Source organism: Furipterus horrens, unplaced genomic scaffold (genome assembly GCF_987537825.1).
Source record: "Furipterus horrens unplaced genomic scaffold, mFurHor1.1.pri manual_scaffold_1, whole genome shotgun sequence".
Classification (NCBI taxonomy): Eukaryota; Metazoa; Chordata; class Mammalia; order Chiroptera; family Furipteridae; genus Furipterus; species Furipterus horrens.
The window spans coordinates 191,628,669-191,653,945 of record NW_028327171.1 but is presented as its reverse complement, the minus strand read 5'-3'; the positions used below and the strand labels follow the sequence as shown (position 1 = coordinate 191,653,945).

Here is a 25,277-nt window from a genome sequence, read left to right as displayed (position 1 = left end):
ATCGTATCTATCACATCTATTACTTAAACAGTGTAGTTTGAGGAACATAGTTATCTACTATTTAACAGTCTCTGGTTTGGGGATCATAGCTTATTTATACTAATAAAGAATAAAACATTCATCACGATAATACTTTTAACAAGGGTTCTGAGAAATTACCAAATGAAAATTAAACTCTGTGGAATATATAATAGTCTTATGTACCTATAAAAATATATAATATATGCACAGACAAGTAATATTTATTTTGCATCTACTATGGATTCCTTGCCTGGCACATTCTTATAATTTCACATTTTTATTCCCATAGTCTGTTCAAGTCTGTCCTCAAAGGTCATTTCCTTGCTAACCACACATTTTGAAAAATAACTCCCTTTCCATAACTTTCTTATCTCCTTATGTCTTCTTCTCCATAGCACTTACAACTACTTAAAATAATATACATTTGTTTACCTATTTATAGCCTCTCTCCCACTAGAATATAAGACTCAAGAGGGATAACTGTATAGTTCAGCTACATTCTCAGTGCCTAGAATAGGCCTTGGCACTCAATGGGTACTCAATAAATGCTTGTTGAATAAATAAATGAATGATTTAGTGAGTGAATGAAGCCACTGTCTCAAACATGGGAATAGAAAGAACAGTTCATAATCTAAGAACAATCTTACCTCCAAAAGTTTCAGATTATCTAGGTCAAGAGAGGGCTCTGATGCTGCTGCCTCCATCATGTTCATACTGTGAAGACCTTGTTTACGGTCTCCTATAGGAATAGGCAAAAGAAGTTATTGTGTGCTTCTCTTAAAATGAAGCTATTATTACACTCTTTATTATATTACCATTAAAAAGAAGAGCTACAGAAGGGTAGGCAGTAAGACTTATGCCTAATGTTAAAGGGAGTAAAACTATTTAGTAAACTAGTAATTATCTGTAAATGAAGATGAATGATGACTAAGATAAAAGATGAATTCTGGAAGATAATTCTAGTAACAGACTTAGTTGAAAACCTTAAGAAATACTGCCAAGACATTAAAGACAGTTTTATTAAAGTTATTAAAATTAATGAATAAGTGATTTCCTAAAAAGCTCATCAACTCAAAGTTTATTAGACCCAGCTGAATATTTGATGATACTGAGAAATTACTGTTATTTTTAAGATGTAAAAATGATATTGTAGTTATATATATATTTTAAGTCCTTGTATTTCAGCAATAATACTAAAGTATTTATAAAAAATGGTATTATGATTTCTTTAAAATAATCCAGTGGCTGATTCTGGAGCAGAAAGAGCGTATTAGTGGGAAAACTGGTGAAACCTAAGTAAAGCCTGGAGTTTAATTAATAGTGATGCACTGACTTAAAGATCATAAGTGATCATTTCCTGCTCTTGTTGTGTTTATGCAAATGAACAGGATAAATTAAAAATGGACCTAATGCAGTCCCTTTAATGACAATGAGGGTAATCTTAAGGAGAAAAATCGTGATTCAAGGAAAATCACAATGCTCAGTGGTAGACTATAAAGTAGTACAGCTAACTGTTTTTAAAGTTTCTTTTCATTTGTAAGTTAAACTATGTCTGTGGTGTCATCAAAGATGCTTAGTTTACAGGCAAGAAGAATGTCAAATACCTTGCAACTGGATGTCTTTCCAATAAGACAGTCTTACAGATTTAGAGACTGGTTTGTGGGTTATATTGCATAAATTAACATGTGTTTTCTGTTTTCAAAGGGCATAAGCCTAGGGTCTCACTACCTGAGTGATTGTCTGTACATATAGGCCTCACTTAATCCTGTCTGCATTGCTGCCTCCTGAGACTCAACGATTTGGCTAAACTAAGTGGCTGGGTTGGTGAAGAATGGGGTGGTCTGTGGGCTTCACTTTAAAACTGGTTTCTCTTTTCTATCCTAATGGCTTGGACAGAAAGGGCCCAGAGGTCTGAGAGGGGGGGAACCTAAAATATTTCCCTCAGCCCAAACTAAGTAGAGTGGGCAAAAGGGTTTTGGACAGGTATGATGTGCCTGGCACACCTTCCTCCAAAGAAGTCTTTTTTTTCCCCTAATGTGGGACATTAAAAAATTAATACCTGCCTTTTGTCATCTAGCGGTTATAGATTGAATGATGTCTTTTAACCCTGTTGCCAAATATGTTGCCCCCAGAATACAACAAGGATGCCAGCCTGTTAAACCAAGCACACCATTGTCTGGGGACAGCCAACTGACCTGAAGTCTGCAAGATTCTTCCCCATGTGAGAAGGCCACCCTCCCCTCCATACCCCCACTCACTAGGGATTTCTGGACCCAAGGGTAGGTAGGACGATGACCAAGCCCAGCTTGAAGCAGCTTAAGAAGCACGAGACCATTGTCCATTGTCCTCTCTAAGATTATAAAGGGTCTTAAGTCTGAGGGGGGGTATTGTTATTTTTTATGGTTATAAAAAATTAATTTTAAAAATAATAATAATAATGTAGGAAAGGGAGAAGCCAGAGAACTTGTATGCAAGACCCATGGGTATGGACTTGGGGGTGGGAGGGTGGGATTGCTGGGGGAGGGGGGTGCTGGGCAGAGGGGAGCAAAGGGGAGAAGGTTGGAACTATTGTAACAATATAATAAATAAAATATACTTTAAAAAAATAGTGATGCACCAACATTGGCTTCCTAGTTTTGCCAAATATATCAGTGATATACAGGATGTTAATAATGGGGAAAGCTGTGTGAGGGTACATGGGAACTCTGTGCACTATCTTAGTAAATCTTTTGTAAATTGAACATTGTTCTGAAATAAAGTGATTTGAAAAGGCAAAATTAAATAAATAATCCAGTGGCACAGAAGGTTGTAGTTAGTGGAGCTATAGATGATAGACAGATGTGATAATCACTGAAGCTGGGTGATAGATACTTTGTATATGTTTGTAACTTTATAAACACTAAAAGAAAAAAGTTTGTTAAGAGAGAAAGATGGGAACTACTGCAGCACAGAAATGTTTTTTAACGTGGAGACTTTAAAAGGAGAAAGTAAATTTCAATTGAATGGTATGTATAATAAATAAAATAAAAAGTGACATTTTTACCTGTCAGCATCCTGTATCCAAAGCATAAGGCAACTATTAAAACAGCTAATACAGAAACTGATGCTAAAGCAATGATTATTGTCTCATCTCGGTTAAATGAATGAGGTGGACCTAAAAGAAAACAAATTTTAAAATAGTTATTGTTAAAGAAGATGTGGTACATATATACAATGGAGTATTTCTTGCTCATAAAAAGAATGAAATCTTACCATTTGTGATAATACAGGTTGACCTAGAGGTATTATGCTAAGGTAAGTAAGTCAGACAGAGAAAGACAAATACCATATGATTACACTTATATGTGAAATCTTAAAAACAAAATGAATGAATAAACAAAACAGAAACAAACTCAAATACAGATAACAAACTGATGGGTGAAAAAGGTGAAGAAACTAAGTACAAATTGGCAGTTACAAAATAGTCACAGGGATGTAAAGTACAGCATAAGAAATACAGTTAATATTATAATACCCGAGTATGGCATCAGATAGGTAAGAGACTTATTGGAGAATCACTTCATAAGTTATATAAATGTCTAATTACTATGCTGTACACCTAAAACTAATACTGAATGGCAATAAAAATAAAAATTGTAAAATGTAAAAATATATTTATCCTTTTTTTGAGTGTTTTGTTAAATACTGACAGAAAGGCTGTATCAATATATAGTCAAATCAGTAATGTCTTTGCATCAAAGGAAATTTAAAATTAATAAAATTTTAATAATGGAATATTATATATTTCATTATACAATTATTTTATATAATTTTATATAGATTATGTAGATTTAGAATACTGAAACACCTGTTAGTTAGCCCTGGCTGAGTAGCTCAATTGGTTAGAATGTCATCCCAATATGCCAAAGTTGCAGGTTTGATCTCTGGTCAGGGCACATACAAGAAGCAACCAAAAAATGAATAAATAAGTGGAACAACTAATCAACATTGTTTATTTTCTCTCCCCCCCCTTCCTCTATCTAAAATCAATCAATAAAAAAACACCTGTTAGTTATGCTCTTAATTATTAAAGTATTAACTGTATCATGGAACAACATAGACAGAACAGTACATTAAGAGAACAGTCTTTAGAATCACATCTGGTTTTAAATCTTGACTCTACACCACTCCCTCAGTGGCTTTTAGCAAGTTATTTGACTTTCTGATCTTTAATTCACCCATTTATAAAATAGTTTCTACCTCACAAGTCTTCTATGAGTCTCTGATGGAAATCTATGTACTTAGTAGAGTGTTGAGTATATATTATCTATGCAACAAATGGTAGTTGTGTTAATCAATATTAATATTATGATGATCAATTAAAAGAGCATGGCTTTGAAGACAGTTAAATCTGAACTGGACTTGAAATTCAGTTCTTCCACTTACTGTATGTATTACCTTCAGAAAATTTCTTCACCTGTCTGAGCCTAAGTTTATTCACTTGAAGAGAGGGAACACACATATCTAAATTACAGGGCTATTATAAGCATGAAAACCGTTTTATGTATTAGCTCCTTCTATGGATCAGATCATGGAATACATACATCCAGAAGACATGAAGGCAGGAGCACTCTGAAATGTGATGGGTACAAAACGCTGGAAAGGTCTAGTATAGAAAAAGAGAAAATTTGAGAGCATATTATAGCTGTCTTCATGTGGAAAAATGGACTTGTAGCTACAAAGAATAACAAGATCCAATTAGTGTGTGTTCAAGACAGCAAACTGAAAATTCTGTTTGATCCATGGTTGGTTGAATCTGCAGATGAGAAACCTGAAATATGGACGGCCAGCTGTGTAACCACACAACCAGCTCAAATTGGTCTTATCCTGTTTCTAACAAGACACTGAATTGCTTTGCAGAGACAACAGACCAAAACTACAAGTCATGCAGCCAAAGCACAGGAGAGAATTTTGACCTCTAGTTGTACCCGGAACCAAAGTCTTGCCCTACCCACAGAACCCAAGGACCAGGACATGATCAGAACTTGAATACCAGAACTGTATTTTTTTGTTTGTTTAAGTATATTTTACTGATTATGTTGTTACAGGTGTCCCAGTTTTTTTCCCTTTGCTCCCCTCTGCTCGGTATCCCCCTTCCCTCCAGAAATCCCACACCTCCTGTCCATGAGTCGAGCATGTAGCTTCTTTGGCTTCACCCTTTCCTATACTATTCTTAACATCCCCCTATTTTGTACCTACCAATTATGCTTCTTAATCCCTTCACCATTTCCCCATTTCTCTCCCTTCCCCCTCCAGCTGATAATCCTCCAAATGATCCTCATACCTATGATTCTTTTCCTATTCTGCTTGTTTGCTTAGGTTGTTTTTGTTTTTATTTTTAAGATTCTGTTGTTGATAATTGTGAGTTTGTTGTCATATTAATGTTCATAGTGTTGATCTTCTTCTTCTTAACCCTTTGAGTGCCATGCGTAATTGCTAAAATTCATGTGAGAAATGCCAGGCTATTTTGCTGAGAAATGCAGTTTATGAAAAATGTCTATAAAAACATTATTATTCATAATAATTTGCTGAAAATTTCACAACATATAGTAAATACACTCTTCTTTTGTAAGCAGTGTTTTTTGACGCAATTTAGCAAAACAAATTGCATTAAAATGATTTTATTATAACAATTATTTTAGAAAAAATAGTTTCCTTCACTATGGCTTTCTAAGTACAGTAGTCCCTCTCTATATCGCCGTTCACTTATTGCGGCCTCACTGTATTGCAGGGTTTTTAAAAATATTATATTTAATTACTTGTCACAGATTTTTTGCTATATTGCAGGATTTTGCAGTATTGTATACATATGTTGTTAAAGTTATGTAGGTTTAAGAGTGTAGAATAAATGTTCCTACTTCACAGGAGGGGGTGTCTAGAATGTAATACCCGTGATAAGTGAGGGAATTGTCGGCAGCCGTCCGTCTCGAGAGACGATGGTGTAGCTTCTTAAGAGTCTATCTGCACCGCCGAGAATGGCTGTGCAGTCCGACTCGGGAGTGACACGGTATCTGTCTCCTCCCGTGTTGAATCGACATCTTGCGATGACACTGGAGTGTCCTCTCCAGTGAAGCTGAAGCTACAGAGCCTGGGCAGGGTGATATGGAGGGTCTGCTGTTGCCCATGCAGCAGACCCCCCCTCTCTTCGCAGCTGAAGGGTCCAAGGGAAAGACGGAGTCAATACAGCTTGGCTTCAGGTGCGCCGCAGGAGTTGCCGGTGTTGACTACAACGTCAAACCGCCTTAGGGACTCCGGCTCCGGATTTTCTGTCGGGGTTTATTCCCTTAGCCTTTCCCCTGAAGAGGGATGCCGCAAGGCAGCGGAGGTTTTTTGGAGTCAGAGTTTTCCTTCTCTGATGTGCCCTGACTGGAAGATCGAACCAGCGACACTTAGCTCGCAGGCCGATGCTCAATCCACTGAGCCAAACCAGCCAGGGACAAATGAGGGAATACTGTATAATATATGGCATAATATAAAACCTATGATTATAATTTGAAAGAAACACATAGCAACATGGATAACAAGCAAGAAGTATTCCAAATATTGCATAAATTTTTGGAAAAAAAACTTCATAATGTACAAAAAAATGAACACAAACGTCATTCACATTAGAGACATATATCAGTAGATATCAACAGTGAAAAAATTTATAAACAAAATGCTAACGTTATACCATGAAGCAATGAAAATGTCCATTAGCAAAAGCTTCCTTATCATGCACACTGCATAGTTTCGACGATTATTGCAAAGATAAGTGAAATTAAAAGGACCATTTAAAAGGTAAGTAAAAATTAAAACATACTATGTCAGTATTTGAACAAGCATAAAAATTCAAAATTTTAATCAACATGAGAAAAAGTTATATCAATATATAACCTGAGGTATAAAAACAAAGAGAACAAAACATAAGATACGAATTATCCTATTGTTATCTACATTTACAGCCACCGAAAAAAAGTTGCTGGAAGCGATCCTGGCACTCTTGGGAAAATCTGTCAGGTCGCTCACAGCGACATTGGCACTCAAAGGGTTAAATAAGTGCCTTTAACATTTCATATAATAAGGACTTGGTGAGGATGAATTCCTTTAGCTTCACTGGGTCTGGGAAGCATTTTTATCTGCCCTTCCATTCTAAATGATAGCTTTGCTGGATAGAGTAATCTTGGTTGTAGGACCTTGCTTTTCATCACTTTGAATACTTGCCAGTCCCTTCTTGCCTGCAAAGTTTCTTCTGAGAAATCAGCTGATAGTCTTATAGGTACCCCTTTGTAGGTAACTCTCTTCTTTTCTCTTGCTGCTTTTAAGATTCTCTCTTTATCTTTGACCTTTGGCATTTTAATTATAATGTGTCCTGGTGTGGTCCTCTTTGGGCTAGCTTGTTTGGGACTCTCTGTGCTTCATGCACTTGCATGTCTGTTTCCTTTGCCAAATTACGGAAGTTTTGCTTCATTATTTTTTCACATAAGTTTTCAATTTCTTGCTCTTCGTCTTCTCCTTCTGGCACCCCTATGGTTTGTATGTGGGCCTATTTAAACTTGTCCCCAAGGTTCCTAAGCCCCTCATCATTTTTTCCAATTCTTGTTTCTTCATTCTATACTGGTTGACTCTTTCTTTCTTATGTTCCAAACCATTGGTTTCAACACTGGCTTTCTTCCCTTCATCATCGGTTTCATGTGCATTTTCCTTTGCTTAACTTAGTATGATCTTCACTTCCTTCCCTTCTGCATCTGCCATACTCAACCATGTCTGTCAAGTCTGTGTGCATCTTTATCATCAGTGTTTTGAACTCTGCGTCTGTTAGGATGTTTATCTCCTTGTCGCTTAGATCTATCACTGGAACCTTGATCTGTTCCCTCATCTGGGTCATGCTTCTCTGTCTCCTTATCATGACAGGCTCCTGCATTTGCATCTGTGTCTTGGGCAGAGTTGTTGCACCTGTTACGCTGTCCAGAGCAACCCCACATCACCACATTGTGGTGCTGTAAAGTGGGGGAGAAGGGGGCCTGAGAGGGAACAATGCCGCTTGCTCAGCACTCGCCCCTTTTCCAGGCACTTCTCTCACTTCCTGTATGGGACTGGCACCTCTCTAGCTGTTGCCCCTGGTTGTGGTTCCCAGAGTGGGTGGGTTTGTGGACGTTCTAGGACTGTCGGGGCCTCTAAACAAATGGACTGTGCTGAGAGACCAGCAGTTTCTTCTGCCGCCCCAACCCCCACTGGTTTTCACTGTCAGAAGCAATAAGGCTTTATTTTCCCCGGCACTGGAACCGTCCCTCCTGACTTCTATAATGAGTGGCTGAAGTTTCCATCAACCAGCCACATCCACTGCCGTGCCACTGTTGCTGCCACCGCTGCTGCTGCCTCTACACCGCATCCTCTACCAGTTCCACCTCCCTACCAGTCTGCAAAGTGTTTCTTCTTTATATCTGTTTTTTGGAATTCCATGCAGTTCAATTTTCTGGTAGTTCTGTTTTTTTTTTAGTTCTAAGGTAGCTGTATTCCTTCTTATTGTTGTGGAGGGAGGTAAAGCTGTCTACCTATGCCTCCATCTTGGCGGGATATCCCCTCTTTTTTTTAATTATATTTTTTCCATTACCACTTACCCCCCGTATACCCACCTCCCCCATTCAATCACCACACTGCTGTCCATGTCCAAGAGTCCTTTTTTCTTTTTTCTCGATCTTTCCCTCCCAACCTATGCCCACCCATAGCTGTCATCCTGCTCTCTATCTATGAGACTGTCTCTATTATGTCTGTTAGTTCAGATGACACTGGAACTCTCTCAGAAGCAAAAGGTTTGGTGTTCAGGATCCAGTGCCAAAGCCCCTTACCATATCTTATCATAAATGGCCAGGGTTCAAAGCTCCACATTCCCCAACCCCCTTAAAAGTCTGCCCTGAACTCTAAATCAGGGAACGAAGGTTTATCCTGCCCTCAAATAATTGAAATCTATAGTGAACTGAATCAAACTAAGGTAACAACAAAGTCCAGATACAGCTCAGCTACAGACTACATTCACTTAGTCTCCCATTCTAGTAGCTGACAAAACAGAGTATATCCTTTTCTGAACATAGTTTATTTTAGACTTCTTTTTACTTGCAATGTTTGTTCATTATTCAGCCATTATTCAAAAGACACATAAATAAACAAGAAAATATGGTTCAACGTCAAGTCAGAAAGTAATCAACACAGCATAATAATGATGAAACTATCTGACAGAGACTTTAAAATAACTATGATGAATATGTTTAAAAATATAGTGGAAAAGGTGGACACTTAAGTGAACAGATGGCAAATGTCAAATGACATAGAAAAATTATTAGAGAAGAGTGGAAAGGAAATGTTAGAAATTAATGTACAGTAGCAAACCTGAAGTATTCTTTTCACCCATTCATTCATTCATTCATTTTTAGGGCGCATGGAAGGGAAGGAGAATGAGAGGGAAAGAAACATTGATGTGAGAGAGAAGCATTAATCTGTTGCCTCTCATACGTGTCCCGACCAGTACCAAACCTGCAATCTAGTCATGTGCCCTGACCAGGAATAGAACTGGTGACCTTTTGCTTTGCAGAATGATGCCCAACCAACTGAGCCACACTGGTCAGAGCTAAGGTACTCTTTTAACATGATTATCAGCAGAAAGGCACGACTGACAATGAATCAGTAAACTTGAATACATTTTAGCTGAAATTATCCAAACTATGTCACACAGAGAAAACAGAAGGAAAAAAGAACAAAGAATTCAATATCTAAGAGACAATATTAAATGGTCTTATATATGTAATTCGAATCACAGTAGGAAAGATAAAATGGTGTAGAAGAAATATTGAAAGAGATAATGTTCAAGACTTTTCCAAAACCAATGAAGGACATCACCCACAGATTTAATCAGCGAACTCCAAGGATAACTGCAAAGAAAACCTTTTTTTTTTTTTTTTTCACCTGAGAAGAATGTATATTTTGCTTCTTTGGGGTGAAAAGTTCTATATATATCGACTAAGTCCATTTGATCTAGAGTGTTGTTCAATGCCTCAATATCTTTGGTGTTTCTTTGCTTCGAAGATCTGTCTATTGTTGACAATGGGGTGTTAAAGTCCCCTACTATGAGTGTGTTGCTGTCTATATCTTTCTTGGAGCCTTTCAAAATTTTCCTTACATATTTGGGTGCTCCTAAGTTGGGTGCATATATATTTATAAGGGTTATATCTTCTTGATGGATTTTTCCCTTAAGTATTATGAAATGTCCTTCTTTGTCTCTTTATATGGCCTTTGCTGTGAAATCTGTTTTGACTGATATAAGTATTGCTACCCCAGCTTTTTTTTCATGTCCATTTGCTTGAAATACTTTTTTCCATTCCTTCACTTTCAGTCTGTATAGATCTTTTGTTCTAAGGTGGGTCTCTTGTAGACAGCATATATATGGGTCATTCTTTCTAATCCATTCAGCTACCCTTTGTCTTTTGATTGGAGCATTTAATCCATTTGCATTTAAGGTTATCACCGATAAGTACTTATTCATTGTCATTTTCCCCCTTTGTACTCGTGTTCCTCTCTGTCTCTCTCTGTTTCTTCATCTTCTTAAAGCAGACCCTTTAGCATCTCTTGCAATGCTGGTTTGGTGGAGATGTATTCTTTTACCCTTCTTTTGTCTTGGAAACTCCTTATTTCACCTTACATTTTGAATGAGAGCCTTGCTGGGTAGAGTATTCTTGGTTGTAGGCCTTTGTTTTTCATTGCTTGGAATATATTTTGCCATTCCCTTCTGGCTTGTAGTGTTTCTGCTGAGAAATCTGATGATAGCCTTATTGGAGCTCCCTTGTATGTTATTAGTTGTTTCTCTCTTGCTGCTTTTAAGATTCTCTCTTTGTCTTTCAATGTTGCCATTTTAATTATGATGTGTCTTGAAGTGGGCCTGTTGGGGTTCATCTTCATTGGGACCCTCTGTGCTTCCTGGACTTGCATGACTCTTTCTCTCCTCATGTTAGGGAAGTTTTCTGTCATTAGTTTTTCAAAGATGTTTTCAATCCCTTGCTCTTCTTCTTCTCCTTCTGGAATTCCTATGATACGGATATTATTACGTTTCATGTTGTCCTGCAGCTGTCTTAGAACCTCTTCAGTCTTGTTTAGCCTTTTTTCATTTTGTTGCATTGTCTGGGAGTTTTTGTCTACATTGTCCTCCAGCTCGCTGATCTGATCTTCTGCTTCCTCTAGCCTGCTTTTAATTCCTTCTACTGTGTTCTTCAATTGAGAGATCATATTCTTCATTTCCTTCTGGCTCTTATTGATAGCTTCTATATCCTTTTTCATGCTGGTGTAATTCTCAGTAAGTTCCTTGTAGTTTTTCTGGAGTTCCTTGTAGTTTCCCTGGAGTTCTTTGTAGTTTCCACTGAGCTCATTCAGCTTCTCCAAAATCCATGTTTTGAATTCCATATCTGATAGTTTGCTCCCCTCTATTTCATTTAGCACTCTTCCTGGGGATTCTACCTTTCCTTTCAATGGGGGGTTGTTTCTCTGTCTCCTCATTTTTCTGACCTCTATTGTTTGTTGGTGCTTCTTAGAATGATCTGCACTTCCTGGATCTCTGCAAAGAAAATCTTATAGATGCACATCCTAGTCAAACTGTGGAAAGTCAAAGATAATGTATTGTTCCAATCCACGTGTGGAATTTTAAACAAGTATGGAATTACTATGTCCAACTTTGATCTGCTCCTTTTCATTTAGCACTGTCCTATATCATTAAGAATCCTTTTAAAAACCAATTTAAGTTATTCATACTTCATTGCCTTTAAGAAGCTGGTAAACCTGTTTTTGTCTATTCGTTGAGTAGTTCAAATTTTCTGTTTGTTGAATTTTTGACTGCTTATCAATTACTAGAAAGTGGTGTCAAAATCTTCCATTAAAATTAAAAATTTGTGTCTTCTTTTACTTGTATCCATTTTTATTTCATATATTTTAAGGCTATATTATTAGCTGTATAGAAATTTTAAAGTGTTCTGTCTTGCTACTGAACTGAACATTTGTCACTATGAAGTGAGCCTCTTTGTCTAAAATAAACCCATAATAAATCAAATATATAGGATTATTAAATGATTTCTTTAGAGTGAACTATAGAAGTTAATAAGGGGAGAGGGAGGGGACAAAACCATTTAGAAGATGTTCTTAAGTACAGTTAAACTGTTTTTGCATAGTTGTGGGCTGTTGAAAACCATTAGAGAGATAAATCAGTCTGATATGAAACCAAAAGGTCTGCGATGCTGTTTGTAAGAAGCTAGCAGCTGATTATGAAGTCAACAAGGATACTGCAAACAATGGATTCTGTAAGGAATAAAAACAGTTGTGAATGTTCCTCACATGTGTATATCTATTCAAACAACAGTGTTTTCAACATTATATGTTGATGGCTTTTTTAATGACATCTGCAGATTATAAAGCAATGACTAGCATCAGAAATATATAATCAGGTAGTTTTCTTCTGTAAAAGATCCATATTTTATTTAGCAAAATTAACAAATATGGCACTATCTTTAAAATAAATATGAGGTCAAACTTTTTATGAATGGCACCCATTTAAAAAAAAAAAAAAAAAGGAACCAAGGGCCAGCAATCTAAATAAAAAGCCAGTTATTCTGCAGTGAAATTCAACAGACTTTTGCAGTACAGTAGATGTTGCTCTTCTACTATCAAGGGAAAACTTGAAATAGCTGAGAAAATGAGAAAAGCTATCTTCAGTCTTAAAAATGGTAGTTAGGCAATGAACAAAGGTTGTAGGGATTATGATTTAAATATGCTTCGTAAGAACCTAGGTGCTGGTGTTGCTTGGAACAAAAGGAAAAACAGCTCTGAATGGTATGTTCTCCTTTGCATGTCAGATGTAGACAATCCATGAGAAAAAGCACTGGGATATAAATGTGTGGTACTTCATTGTACATTTGGCCTAAGAGAAGACATTCTTAAGTAAGGGAAAGAGTAGCAGAGTCAAATGCTGATCATCTAAACCAATGGTGAGGAGCTGGAACTTAAAAGCTTTGAATAAATTTTATAACAGAAAATCAGGAAAGAGATCTCTGCCCTAGACCTGACTCAACTGTTTAGCTGTGTAGGAAGAAACATGTGCACCAGAAAAACCTCTTTGATGTGGAGATACAGCATTTGGAGTGACTTCTGAAATATGTGGATTAAATAATTGCATTAATCAATTCATGTACATGGAGTTTCTTTAACAAATATACCTTATATTTCCCATTGAATATTTTAGAGATATTGAAACACACTGAAAACTAAATGCCTTATCTCCACCCATTCCCAAACAAGGGACAATTTCCTTGTCTATTAGTGCCACTGATAAATTATTAGTACAGCAGAGCTGAAAATGTCAGAAAAGAGGGCAATGAGTATCTACAGTTAAATGTCTTTTTTTTTAATTTGAACCATTTTGTATAAAATGCTCTTAAAAACAAAGTATACTTTACTCCTGCCTTTGTAAGTTAAATATATTAGAGCAATTTCTCTTTCTTTTTTTTTTTTTATCTTCACCCAAGGACATTTTTTGTTTTTCATTGCTTCTAGAGACAGAGGAACAGAGAAAGGAGGAAGAAAGAGAAATATCAGTGAGAAACATCCATTGGTTGCCTCCCGTACGCATCTGGACTTGGATGTACTCAGACCAGAGCAGCGATTGTACGTGACAGGACCAGGGATGGAACCCTCAACCTATGTATGTGCCCTGATTGGGAAGGAACCTGCAACCTTTCGGTTAGAGGATGAAGCTCCAACCAACTAAGCCGCATCAGCCAGGACTGAAGCAATTTTTCTTCCACATGATTGGAGACATAATTTTGAATATCAATTAATCTATGGTGATACTCTCAGAGCCTATAAATTGAATCTGATTTTCAATTTTTCCATCTCATCCTTTGATATTTATTTGTGATGTTGCCTTAATGTTTTTTATAATCTAATTTAAAAACAGATGACCTAACTTGTTATAAATCAATGTAAAGAATACAGACAAGCCCCTGGTTGGTGTGGCTCAGTGGATTGAGTGCTGGCCTGCGAACCAAAGGGTTGCTGGTTCGATTCCCAGTCAGGGTACATGCCTGGGTTGCGGGCCAGGTCCCCACTTAGGGGTGCATTAGAGGCAACCATACATTGATGTTTCTCTCTCTCTCTTTCTTCCTTCCTTTCCCTCTTAAAAAAATACAGACTAAAAAGACTAAGGGACTTTTCTAAATAATTAAAAATTTTAATACAAAAATTCTCTAGCATCTATCTTGGCTGATTATAGTGAAGAAACCTCAACAGCTATAGGCTTGCTCCTGTAGCAATCCATAAAATTAGACACTATCAGAGTCCACTTAAATTCTGATTTCCAAACATATCTTTCAGTGTTTGGTGTGAGAAATTGCTCAGGACTTCAGACAGATCTGCACTTCCACAGTGCAGTTATTGGTGCTTTGCGAGGGGGGTAGGGGAAATGAAGATTGTCTAGTTGGCCTTTTTTGAGGACACCATGTGTGCTATCCATGCCAAATGTGTAACAAAAAATGTTTCAATGAACAAGTTTCAGAGTTCAACTTCATAATATAAATAAATAAGCCTGTTAAATGTTTCTGGAAAATGCCAGAAATTGGATTTTTAAAAACAAGTAAATTTCCTAATGACAGCAACTATCACACAGTAGATTTGTTTACTCACTATACTGTTCTGAGTTTTCCTACATGCCAGTACATGTTTTTATTTGTCTTCTGTGCTGTTCTTGTAACTTTGTTATTGAAATATATTAAACTGCTTTTTAAAAGCTGGTTATATTAGGTGACTTTTAAGGTCCGTCTAATCCCAAAATTCTGTATGACTCTTCTAATGTTTCTTGAAGCCTCAGCAATCTCTGCTTTTATTCCCAAATTTACAAAGAATACATAACTTTTACATAAAAATATTCATTAACCCCAAATCTGAAATAGGAAATATTAATTCATATACAGGGAGGATGAAGAAGTATTAAGTAGATATTTAAACATGCTTTAAAACTATGCTAATAGTTAAATACTTCAAATGGAAAACTTTCCAGGATATGTTACATGGTAAAAATATTAGATCCCTGAAAACCTGCCAGAAAAAATACTTCAATGTGTATTTACATATGTGTGCAATAAAAGAGGCCTTAAGCAGAACACTCCTAACTTTTGTTTTTTGTTTTTTTTTAATTATTTTTCTTTTACATACATATGCCATACCTGAAATTGTTTTGTTCCTCTAGCTCTAATAAACCCTCTTCTTCCTCCCTTTTAGTTTTTTCACTTAAATACTCAGCCAAATGTAAACACTATTATGTATGCCTGCGTGCAATGGCTCAGATTGTACAAGCAAACGCTTCCTGAGTGCAGAACAGACAGGGAACTGCTGTCTGCCTTATTGGAGCCTGGGATGTTTCTGTTTACAAATCCTGGAGCCAGGCAGGGGCCACTACTGGAGGCCTGCTGCTTGCTTCCTTGCTACACTCAGCCTTTGTCTGGGTCTGTGTGAAAGAAAGAACAACATTGTTGCATGTGCAGCAAGCAACAAAAGGAAATCTTAAATACAACACACTGGTGGTTATGTTAGCTCCTAAATCTTATACAACTCTGCATAAAAAGGCAAATTAAGAATTAGGTTGTTTGTTTGTTTTTTAAGATTTTATTTATTTACTTTTAGAGAGAGGAGAAGGGAGGGAGAAAGGGAGAGAAACATCGATGTGCCAGAGATACATCAATCGATTGCCTCTTGCACACCCCCAGCTGGGGACCTGGCCCACAACACAGGCATGTGCCCTGACTGGGAATCAATCCAGCAACCTTTCGGTTCAAAAACCAGTACTCAATCCACTGAACCACATTAGCCAGGTCTAAACATTTTTTTAAAGCAATGTGGATTTCGTAAGCAAAGAAAAACATTTAAAATCAAAATAATTGATGTGATCAGAGTTTAATGAATTACTTAGCAAAATAATTCAGATTGTTAAAGTTCATTTCTGTAATGATGAGATATTTACACAGCTCAGTGTTTTGAACAAATATTTCTACAAGGAATAAACAATTGTGATTTATTTTAATTAATATGTTTAGAATGGCAACTATACAATAATCATAATCAGATGTTTATATTTAACGTCCTAAAAACAAATTGAGAAAAGGCAGATTTGCCCCCCCCAAGCTGTTACTTAATACTATTTAAGATTTTCACATTTAACTTGCCTCAACCATTGTGAATACTTACCTTGTAAGAAACAAACACAACAAACAGCAACAATAAATAAAAACAGTGTATATATACTCTGCTGAGTCTAGGCATTTTATGGCTGAATTATAAAAGGACTATTGGAAAACTAAGGGAAAAGAAACAATCTAAATTAAACAACAACTAAAAAAAGGTTTAAAAGGAAAACAGAAAAGACATTCAATGCCTCACTTTCTTATTACCTTCTAGCTTTGTATGATTTATAATTTTAATTTCTTTAAAATAGGTGTTTTGTATTTAGGATACTAAATTTCAGTATTATGTTTCTATTATTAAAAATGGATTAATATTCACAGAGTTGATTAATTGCATTTGAATAAAGTCATTAAATAAGTAAAAATATCATTTAATGAAGAATTTTTAGTAAATCAAAAAATAGAAGATAAAGATTAATCTGAAGACTATACTACATTTTTTAAAAAATCCATTACAGTGTAATGAAAACATCATTAACTATGTTCTCCAAATATTTTTAGTATAATTCTACCAGTCCTAATTGCTTCTGTTCTGTTCAGATTTTATTTTTGGCTTTATACATAGATGGAATAAAACAAAAGGTGCTGTTGCTCCAAGTAACAGTTTGAGGATGATTATTTAATACTTCTGAGAAATCATGAATCAAGATCCCCAAAACCTAATTGAGTAAGAAAAGTCAATTTGAGCCTAAATTAACATTAGAAAAATAGAAATCTTATCACTGCAATATTCGTTATATAAAACAAAATAAAACCACAAAAAAATTCTCACTATACAAAATCATACCGAAGAGTCAAATCACTCAGAGATCCCTAGTCTATTTTCCTATCTGGTGTACACATTGTAAGAATGGAATCGCTCAGAGAATCATGAAGAGGCAGCGAGCAGACAAAAAGAAGTTGACTGAGGGAAGTAGCAAGTGAAGAGGAAGCTGTGCCATGAATGGCCCGACTCCAGGCTCCTAGGGAAAGAAGGGGCTGTTTTATAGGGGGAAGAAAATAGAAACTATTGAATTCAGTCGTTTATCTTGCAGCTGTGAGTCTGGGGGATGATCAAGGCCAAACGAAGCTTGACTTGACACTCACCGCTGTCATGGGAAACTCCCAGACAGCTGCAGGCAGGCGGGGGGAGGGAGGGAGCATGGGAACTGAGGCTGTCACACATAACACCTATACATTCAGAATTCATACTAAAGACCCTTTTTCTCAGAAAATAACCATGAAATAATTTGACTATAAAAATGGAAGTTATATTTTCCAGTTCTTTGCTGATTGGAACAAAAAATATGAATTGCATTGTACAGCTATGCCCCCCCTCCCCGTTTGACGTTCTTTAAATTAGGATAGTAACTTGTGCTGACTTTTATAAGAAAAGCAAGATAGACATATAGAAAAATAATTAGCTTTTTTTCTGGTTTTTCCCATGTTGTTTTCATTTTTAAACCATTTTTAAAATTATAAACATAAGCCATATACAGAAGTGTTTATAATACTAATGCACAGTTTAGTGAATTATTATGAAGCAAACACTTACATAAGCTACCACCTGTGCCAAGAAATAAAACATCGAGAATCCCCAGAACCACCTATCTGCTCCTTCTTGGTCATAACAGCTTTTCTCCTCCCCAGATACAGCCACATCCTGAATTTTGTGCTAATCACTTCCTCACTTTTCTTAACAGTATTACATTCCCTGTATGCTTAGTTTTGCCTAAGTCTGAATTTTATATAAATGGAATTTTTGTACCTTGCTTTGTTTAATAATGCTTTCAAGATTAACCATGCTGTTGTGTGTAGATGAAATTCATTCAGGGTTACTTTACTATATAACAAATGCAGTTATTTTTCCCCTGTATCGAGTCTGGAACTTATTATAATGATAATTAAAAGATCAATGTAGGTAATCCCTATTAAGAATCATAAAAACATTTCATAAATGTACACATTGTCTTTTAGTTCTACTCAGTACTTTTAAAGTATCCAATTTTGTTGGCAAGAGAAAAATATTAAAGCAGACAAATGAAAAGGCTGCACATCCTCTTGTTGTTCCTAATTTTTTCGGCAGCAGATGCAGCAGCTAGCAACCAAGAAAGCCAGAGTTAATAAAAGATGCACTCTAGTGAAGAATAGAGCAGAAATAAAAGCTTTTTGAAAGTTCACTTTATGTCACTCCACTTTTACAAAAGATCTATATAAATATCTGTTTTCATTAACCAAAAGAAATCTGAAGAGGATTTTCACTTTTATGGAAAAAGGCAGAAAGTGAATAGAACATTCAGCATTTGTTTTGCACTGAGCCGATATGGTGGCGGCATGGAACCCAAACAGGAACTACACTCGGTAGCTCAGCATCAAGCAGCCACAGCTTTTAACTATGTCTGTGAACATCTGTGCTTTATCTGGCTTTATTTTGTGCATCTGTTAGCAGCAAGATGTGTCCTAAGGGAACTGCTTCTTTGCTTTACACCATTTCAGCTTACAAAATATTTCACAGGAACACCCTACTTTCAGATAGCAGAAACCTGTATCTAAAACCATTGGAATTCTTGAATTTCATATCTTCATAGTTTCCAGATTGTTCCCTTATCCCCTACTCTCAAAGCACATACTGTATCTTATTTGATAATTCTTTAACAGGACCTTCTAAATCATATACATCTGGTCTTCCATGAAAGGACAGTAAAAGGAATAGACTTAATCAGATCATCATTGATTATTCTCACCCAAACTGTCCATAAATATTTGTTCAGTTCCTACAAATCCCACTCCTTATATAGTGACATTAGAGAGTTAAAGTGACAGAAACCCTGGGGCTGTGTTGAGGCCCAGAGTTTTAACTGTTGCTGGTACTGTATCATTCTCCAACACTTTTTCCCATCTCCTTAGCACTTTTTTAATCCAAGCTATCTCGCTCTCTCTTTTATTTAAGTATATTTTATTGATTATGTTGTTACAGTAGTTCCAATTTTTTCCCCTTTGCTCCCCTCCACCCAGTACACCCCTTTCCTCCAGCAATCCCACCCCCCTTAGTTCATGTCCATGGGTCGTGCTTATAAGTTCTTTGGCTTCACCCATTCCTGTATTATCCTTAACTTCCCCCTGTCTATTTTGTACCAACCAATTATGCTTCTTAGTCCCTGCACCATTTCCCCATTTCTCACCCTCCCCTCTCCCAGCTGATAACCCTCCAAATCATCCCCATGCCTATGATTCTGTTCCTGTTCTAGTTTGCTTAGTTGGATTTTGTTTTTATTTTTTAGATTCAGTTGTTGGTACTTGTAAGTTTGTTGTCATTTTAGTGTTCATAGTTTTGATCTTCTTTTTCTTAAGTAAGTCCCTTTGACATTTCATATAATAATGTCTTGGCGAAGATGAACTCCTTTAGCTTTACCTTGTCTGGGAAGCACTTCATATGCCCTTCCATTCTAAATGATAGCTTTGCATGATAGAGTAATCCTGGCTGCAGGTTGCCTTTCATCACATTGAATAGTGCTTGCCAGTCCCTTTCTGCTTGCAAAGTGTCCTCTAAGAAATCAACTGATAGTCCTATAGGTAACCCCCTGTAGGCAACTCTCCGCATCTCTCTTGCTGCCCCCAGGACTCTCTTTATCTTTCACCTTTGGCATCTCAATCATGATGCATCCTGGTGTGGTCCCCTCTGGGTCCAGCTTGCCCGGGACCCTCCGTGCTTCCTGGACCTGTATATCCATCTCCTTCACAAAATTTGGGAAGTTTTCCTCATTTTTTTCAATTCTTGCTTCCTCATTCTGCACTGATTGACTATTTTTTTCTTCCTTATGTTCCAAATCATTGATTTGAACTCCAGGTTCCTTCCCTTCACCATTGGTTTTGTGTGGATTTTCTTTCGTTTCACTTAGCATGGCCTTCACTTCTTCTCTTATGCGTTTGCCATACTCAAGCATATCTGTCAATCCTGTGAGCATCTTTATCACCAGTGTTTTGAATTCTTCATCTGTTAGGTTAGCTATCTCCTCATCGCTTAGTTCTCCCACTGGGACCTGGATCCATTCCCTGTTTGGGGCCACACTTCTTTGTCTCCTCATTCTGACAGGCTCCTGTGTTTGTTTGCCTCCGTGTCCCAGGTAGAGCTGTCACTCCTGCTACGTTTAAGGGACGGAGCCTTAGGAATTCTTCAGTATAGGGCAACCCATTTCACCATGTTGTGGCACTGTTTGTGGGGGAGGGGTCTGAGAGGGAATAATGTCACCTGCTCAGCACTCGCCCCCTTTCCAGGCACTTTTCCCACTTCTGTATGGGACTGGTGCCTCTCTAGCTAGTGCTCTGGCCATTGTTCCCAGAGTGGGTGGGTCTGCGGAAGTTCTAGGACCGTGGGAGCCCTTTAAACAAGCAGAACTTTGCTGAGAGACCGGCAGTTTCTGCCTCCACCCCAACCCTCACTGGTCTGGACAGTCAGAAGCAATGAGGCTTGATTTTCCCTGGTGCTGGGACTGTGAGCTGTGAAGTCCAGTGAGGAGCTGGGGACGCTCCCCAGGTGTCCCTCCTGACTTTTTAGAAGACTTTTTAAAACGTGTGATTGAGCTTTCTGCCAGCCTGCCGCCGCCGCCACACTGCATTCTCTCCACCCCGGCTCCACCCCTACCTGTCTGGATGAGTATTTCTTTTTTATATCTTTGTTTGCTAGACTTCCATGCAGTCTGATTTTCTGGAACTTCCAGTTGCTTCTAGTTTTGAGGTAGTTGTATTCCTTCTTAGTTGTGGAGGGAAATGTAGCATGTCTGTCTATGCCTCCATCTTGGCTGGAAGTCCCCAAGCTTTCTCTCTTCTTAACTTTTTTTAATGTTTCATTTTTTCTTTTTGTATATTTTCCTGTCTGAAAACCTGTCCTACAGTCACTCACATATCCAGCTTAAAAGCAGTGACAACATTTTGGGCAACACAGGAAGTTCTATTTTTAGTCCAACTCTTTCATGGTTTTTAAACAAAAACACAACAAAAAACCTTAGTTATGATCTTTGTGAGGTAAAGGTGAGATAAAAGCAATTTAAATTTAAAATATTTTAGTATTATATCAAATTACAAAAGAAACTACATTAATCTTTTTTTTCTTTTAATTAAATTTATTGGGGTGACACTGGTTAACAAAATTATACAGGTTTCAGGTGCACAATTCTACAATACAGTACATCATCTGCATACTCTACTATATGTTCACCACCCCAAGTCTTCCTCCACCACAATTTATCCCCCATACCCTCCTCCACCTCCCTGACTCCCCTCTCCCTGGTAATCATCATCACACTGTTGTCTGTGTCCATGAGTTTCATCTCTTTTCTCTTTTTAACTCAATCCCTCGACCCCACCCAGACCCTCAATGCCTCTTCCAACAACTGTCAGCCTACTCTCTACCTACATTAATCTTTTTAAATGAGTGATTCTTCAATAGCTCCAATCCTTCCATAGCACCAACACTTTCAAAAACCATCAGCTAAAAACAATTACCTGACCTAACAAAAGGGAGGCTATTTGTTTCCCTCACAGGCTAATATTAAACAATGTGGAAAATAACATAACTAAAACATTTGTATTAAAAACTAGCAGAGTGGGAAATAATTTTGATTTATAGGATTTTGAGCTACATTTTGGTTACCCGTTCTTATGTAACCATTTTTATTTTAAAAGGAGAAATTTATAACATACAAAAAAAGAGGTGGTATTAAATATATAGGTGCTGAAAATATTGATTTTTAAATTTAGAAAGTAACTCTTTTTGTTTCCTAATATTCTCACTTCCTTGTAATGGAAATATATCCACATGGCCTCATGGTAAATAGAATGTACCTCCCCACCTCTGGACTTAGAACTCAGCCATGTGATTATCTCATGCCAATGGGAAACTGGCAAATACCCTAAAACTAACAAATGATCTAAAATATGCTTGGGTAGCTGTGTTTTCACTCCAGTGGTCAAGTAAACCACTATGAGAAGAACTAATTCTGAGTAAATGTTTCCCCTTGATTCTGAGCCCCAGAAAGAGAAGAGCTGGACTGACCCTGTGGTCTGGGGCTGAGGCCAGCCTGTATGGGGCAAACTCTTGCTAATGTACAGGCCTATGACCATAAGAATAAACTCTTGTTGTTAAAGCTACTGCATTGGGAGGTGGCTTACTGAAGAAGTTTATTGGTAATAACTGACAAGTATATGAACATACCTACTACTGACTACATAAAATCTTATAGAGGTATGTACAAATACATATAACTTTAGTAAATCTAAAAATTAGAGTAGTTCTGCTTGTATTTTTTTTCACAATTGTAGACTTACATTCAAACAAAAATCTATAATAATGCCTATAACTCCAGTACTAGCTACAAAATGAGTTTTTAAAACTGAAAAAATTGTGTTTATTTAAAACATAGCACTTCAGTGTTTTGTGGAATAAAACATAATATAAACATCTTGTTTACATTTTGTGAACTTCAGTTTTGCAGAAGAAAAGTGTTCTGGACATTGGCTGCAGAACAATGTGAATGTACTTAATACTACTGAACTATATACACTTAAGAATGGTTAAGATGGTAAATTTTGTTATGTATATTTTACTACAATTTAAAAAACACTCTAAGAGAATGGTTCTCACCTTTTTTAGATGACTCTTAATTTTTTAAATATCAAGGCTATATACAGAAAAACCAGAATTCAGTAACAAAATTTCCAGTATTTATAAAATGCTTTAGAGATACTGCTAGCACTTATTTCAATGTATTTTTAATCTATGATAAAAGAAATTAAAATGTCAATTTCCTTTTCCTTCACTTCGAAACACTGACCTCTCTGGTCAGCAGCTTTGGCAGCTGGAAATACCATGTGACTTGCTCAGTGTTTTTAGTGCTGAAATGTGTCTGATTAATTTTTTAAGTAATCTTTTACTTCTTCAAAATACACAGTGGTAGACAAAAGTCTTTCCAAACATGGAATGAAGTTGACTCAGGACAGATACCCAAAAAAGTTCCTGGTAGTAAAATAACTACAAATTACTGTTTTAAACATAAGTATACATTTTTATTGAAAAATATTGTTAAAACTGCTTTTAAAATCTCACATAAAGATTAGTAGGGAAAAAAAAGAATTATGTCATGGTATAAAAAAAAAAATCAGAAAGAAAAAAGAAACTCCATAAATTCTGAAACAGAATTTAAAGAATGTTTTTTTCTTTTCTCCATCTTAAAATACTTCAAAGTAAGTCAGCATAAGTTTTTCTTCTTAACATATAATTATTCAAACGTTGCTATATCATTAAACTAAACCAATAAATCTTATTGAGGAAGACATTTTCACCAAGCCTGGTCTAGCTACATCAGTTTTCCTATTAATCAATCACTAATTCATTCATTAATTTAACAAATTATTGAACATTCTGGAAATGCAGAGGAATGAGCAGAGAACATAGGGATATGTAATAAAATAGGTTGAGACCTGTGGAATGATCCTAGGATTGAAAGGTAATCTAATTAATTGGCAAGGGTATCAGAAAAGTTAAATAATTTCAAAAATTAGTTAAGATTTTTGGAATTAGTAAATGATTGAGGGAATAAAGGGGAAGTAAAGTTGTCAACAACAACAAAAAGGTCCAATGATATACATAGTTGGGTGACTGTATCCTTGACAATGTTACTTCTTATTACTTTAAAAAAGTCATAGCAGACTTGAGGATATGGATGGAATTGGGAGTAGACTGTAAAACTGGCAAAGAATATCTGGAGAGTACTTCTCTCTTCTGCTTTTTGCCCCAGTTCTTACATTCATATACTAACTCCAAAGATCCCAATGTTTTCCTCCTACCAGTATTCCCCATTACTGATATAATTAGCAAAGAAACAAACCAATGAACAAAAAACATAAAAGAAAAATAAAATAAAGTGTGCCCTCGTGTACCATTTTAAATTTCAAAAAAAAATGTCAGGTATCAAATCGTAAACAGACATGATGAAACTAATCAAGAGATCACAGTAGTTAAAACATGGGATCACACTTTTCTTTCAAGAACAAGAAAATTTCAAACTTTATTATGTGCTTTACTATTTGTGACTAAATCTTCCTAACACAAATGCCATTCTCTGGTGTACACTATTCATCCAGAAAGTCAAGTCTTCATCTGTTCTGTATTAATGCTATTTCTGAAGTTTAAATATCTTTTCTGGATTTCAAGATGGCTGCATAGTAGTAGGTGGAAGCTACGCTCACCTGCTCTCAGCCCCAAACCAGATTTAAAGTTATATAATAAAGCAACTAACCACACAAGTGACACACCCAAAGGGGAATTCCAGCAGGCTCCAGATCCTACTGGGAATAACTCTGCCTGAGGGTTTGGGGGGAAGGCAGCCCTTATAATCAGCCAGTCTAAAGGGTTAACTCCACCCACAAAAGGGCAAATAGCATTCAAGACTCAACAACAACAGGAGGATGTACAACGCCCACAAGAAACATTCCTGGAGCATGGAACTCAGATGATCTGGAAGATTGCAATACTGAGCCCAAGAAGACACCTTCATCATAAAGCCACCATAACAAGTTTGGGATCATAGCAGATCTACCTAACACACAGAGACAAAATGAGGAGACAAAGAAATATGCCCCAGACAAGAAGAAATAAAACCTATCCGAATTGGAAAGGAGGAAGTAAAACTGTCATTATACACAGATGATATGATACTGTACACAGAAAACCCTAAAGACTCCACCAAAATACTACAAGGTTAAATAAATAGATTCAGCAAAGTAGCAGGATACAAAATTAATATTCAGAAATCTGTGGCATTTTTATACAAACAATAAACCATCAGAAAGAGAAATTAAGAAAACAATCCCATTTACTATTGCAACAACAACAACAACAAAATAAGGTACCTAGGAATAAATTTAACCAAGGAGGTAAAAGATTTGAACTTGAAAAATTACAGGACACTGAAGAAAGAAATTATGGAAGATACAAAT

At 36.5% G+C, this 25,277-nt stretch overlaps 1 protein-coding gene across 1 annotated transcript in view; it reads right to left on the bottom strand.

Annotated features, from left to right (window-relative positions):
* Positions 1 to 25,277, bottom strand: part of BMPR2 (bone morphogenetic protein receptor type 2) — a 147,184-nt gene that overhangs the window by 30,591 nt on the left and 91,316 nt on the right. The window contains exons 5-6 of the mRNA XM_090282699.1: positions 3,065 to 3,175; positions 669 to 760 (exon numbers count right to left, since the gene is read on the bottom strand). Of these exons, the coding sequence (XP_090138825.1) occupies positions 669 to 760; positions 3,065 to 3,175 (203 nt within the window). The remainder of the gene's footprint in view (positions 1 to 668; positions 761 to 3,064; positions 3,176 to 25,277) is intronic.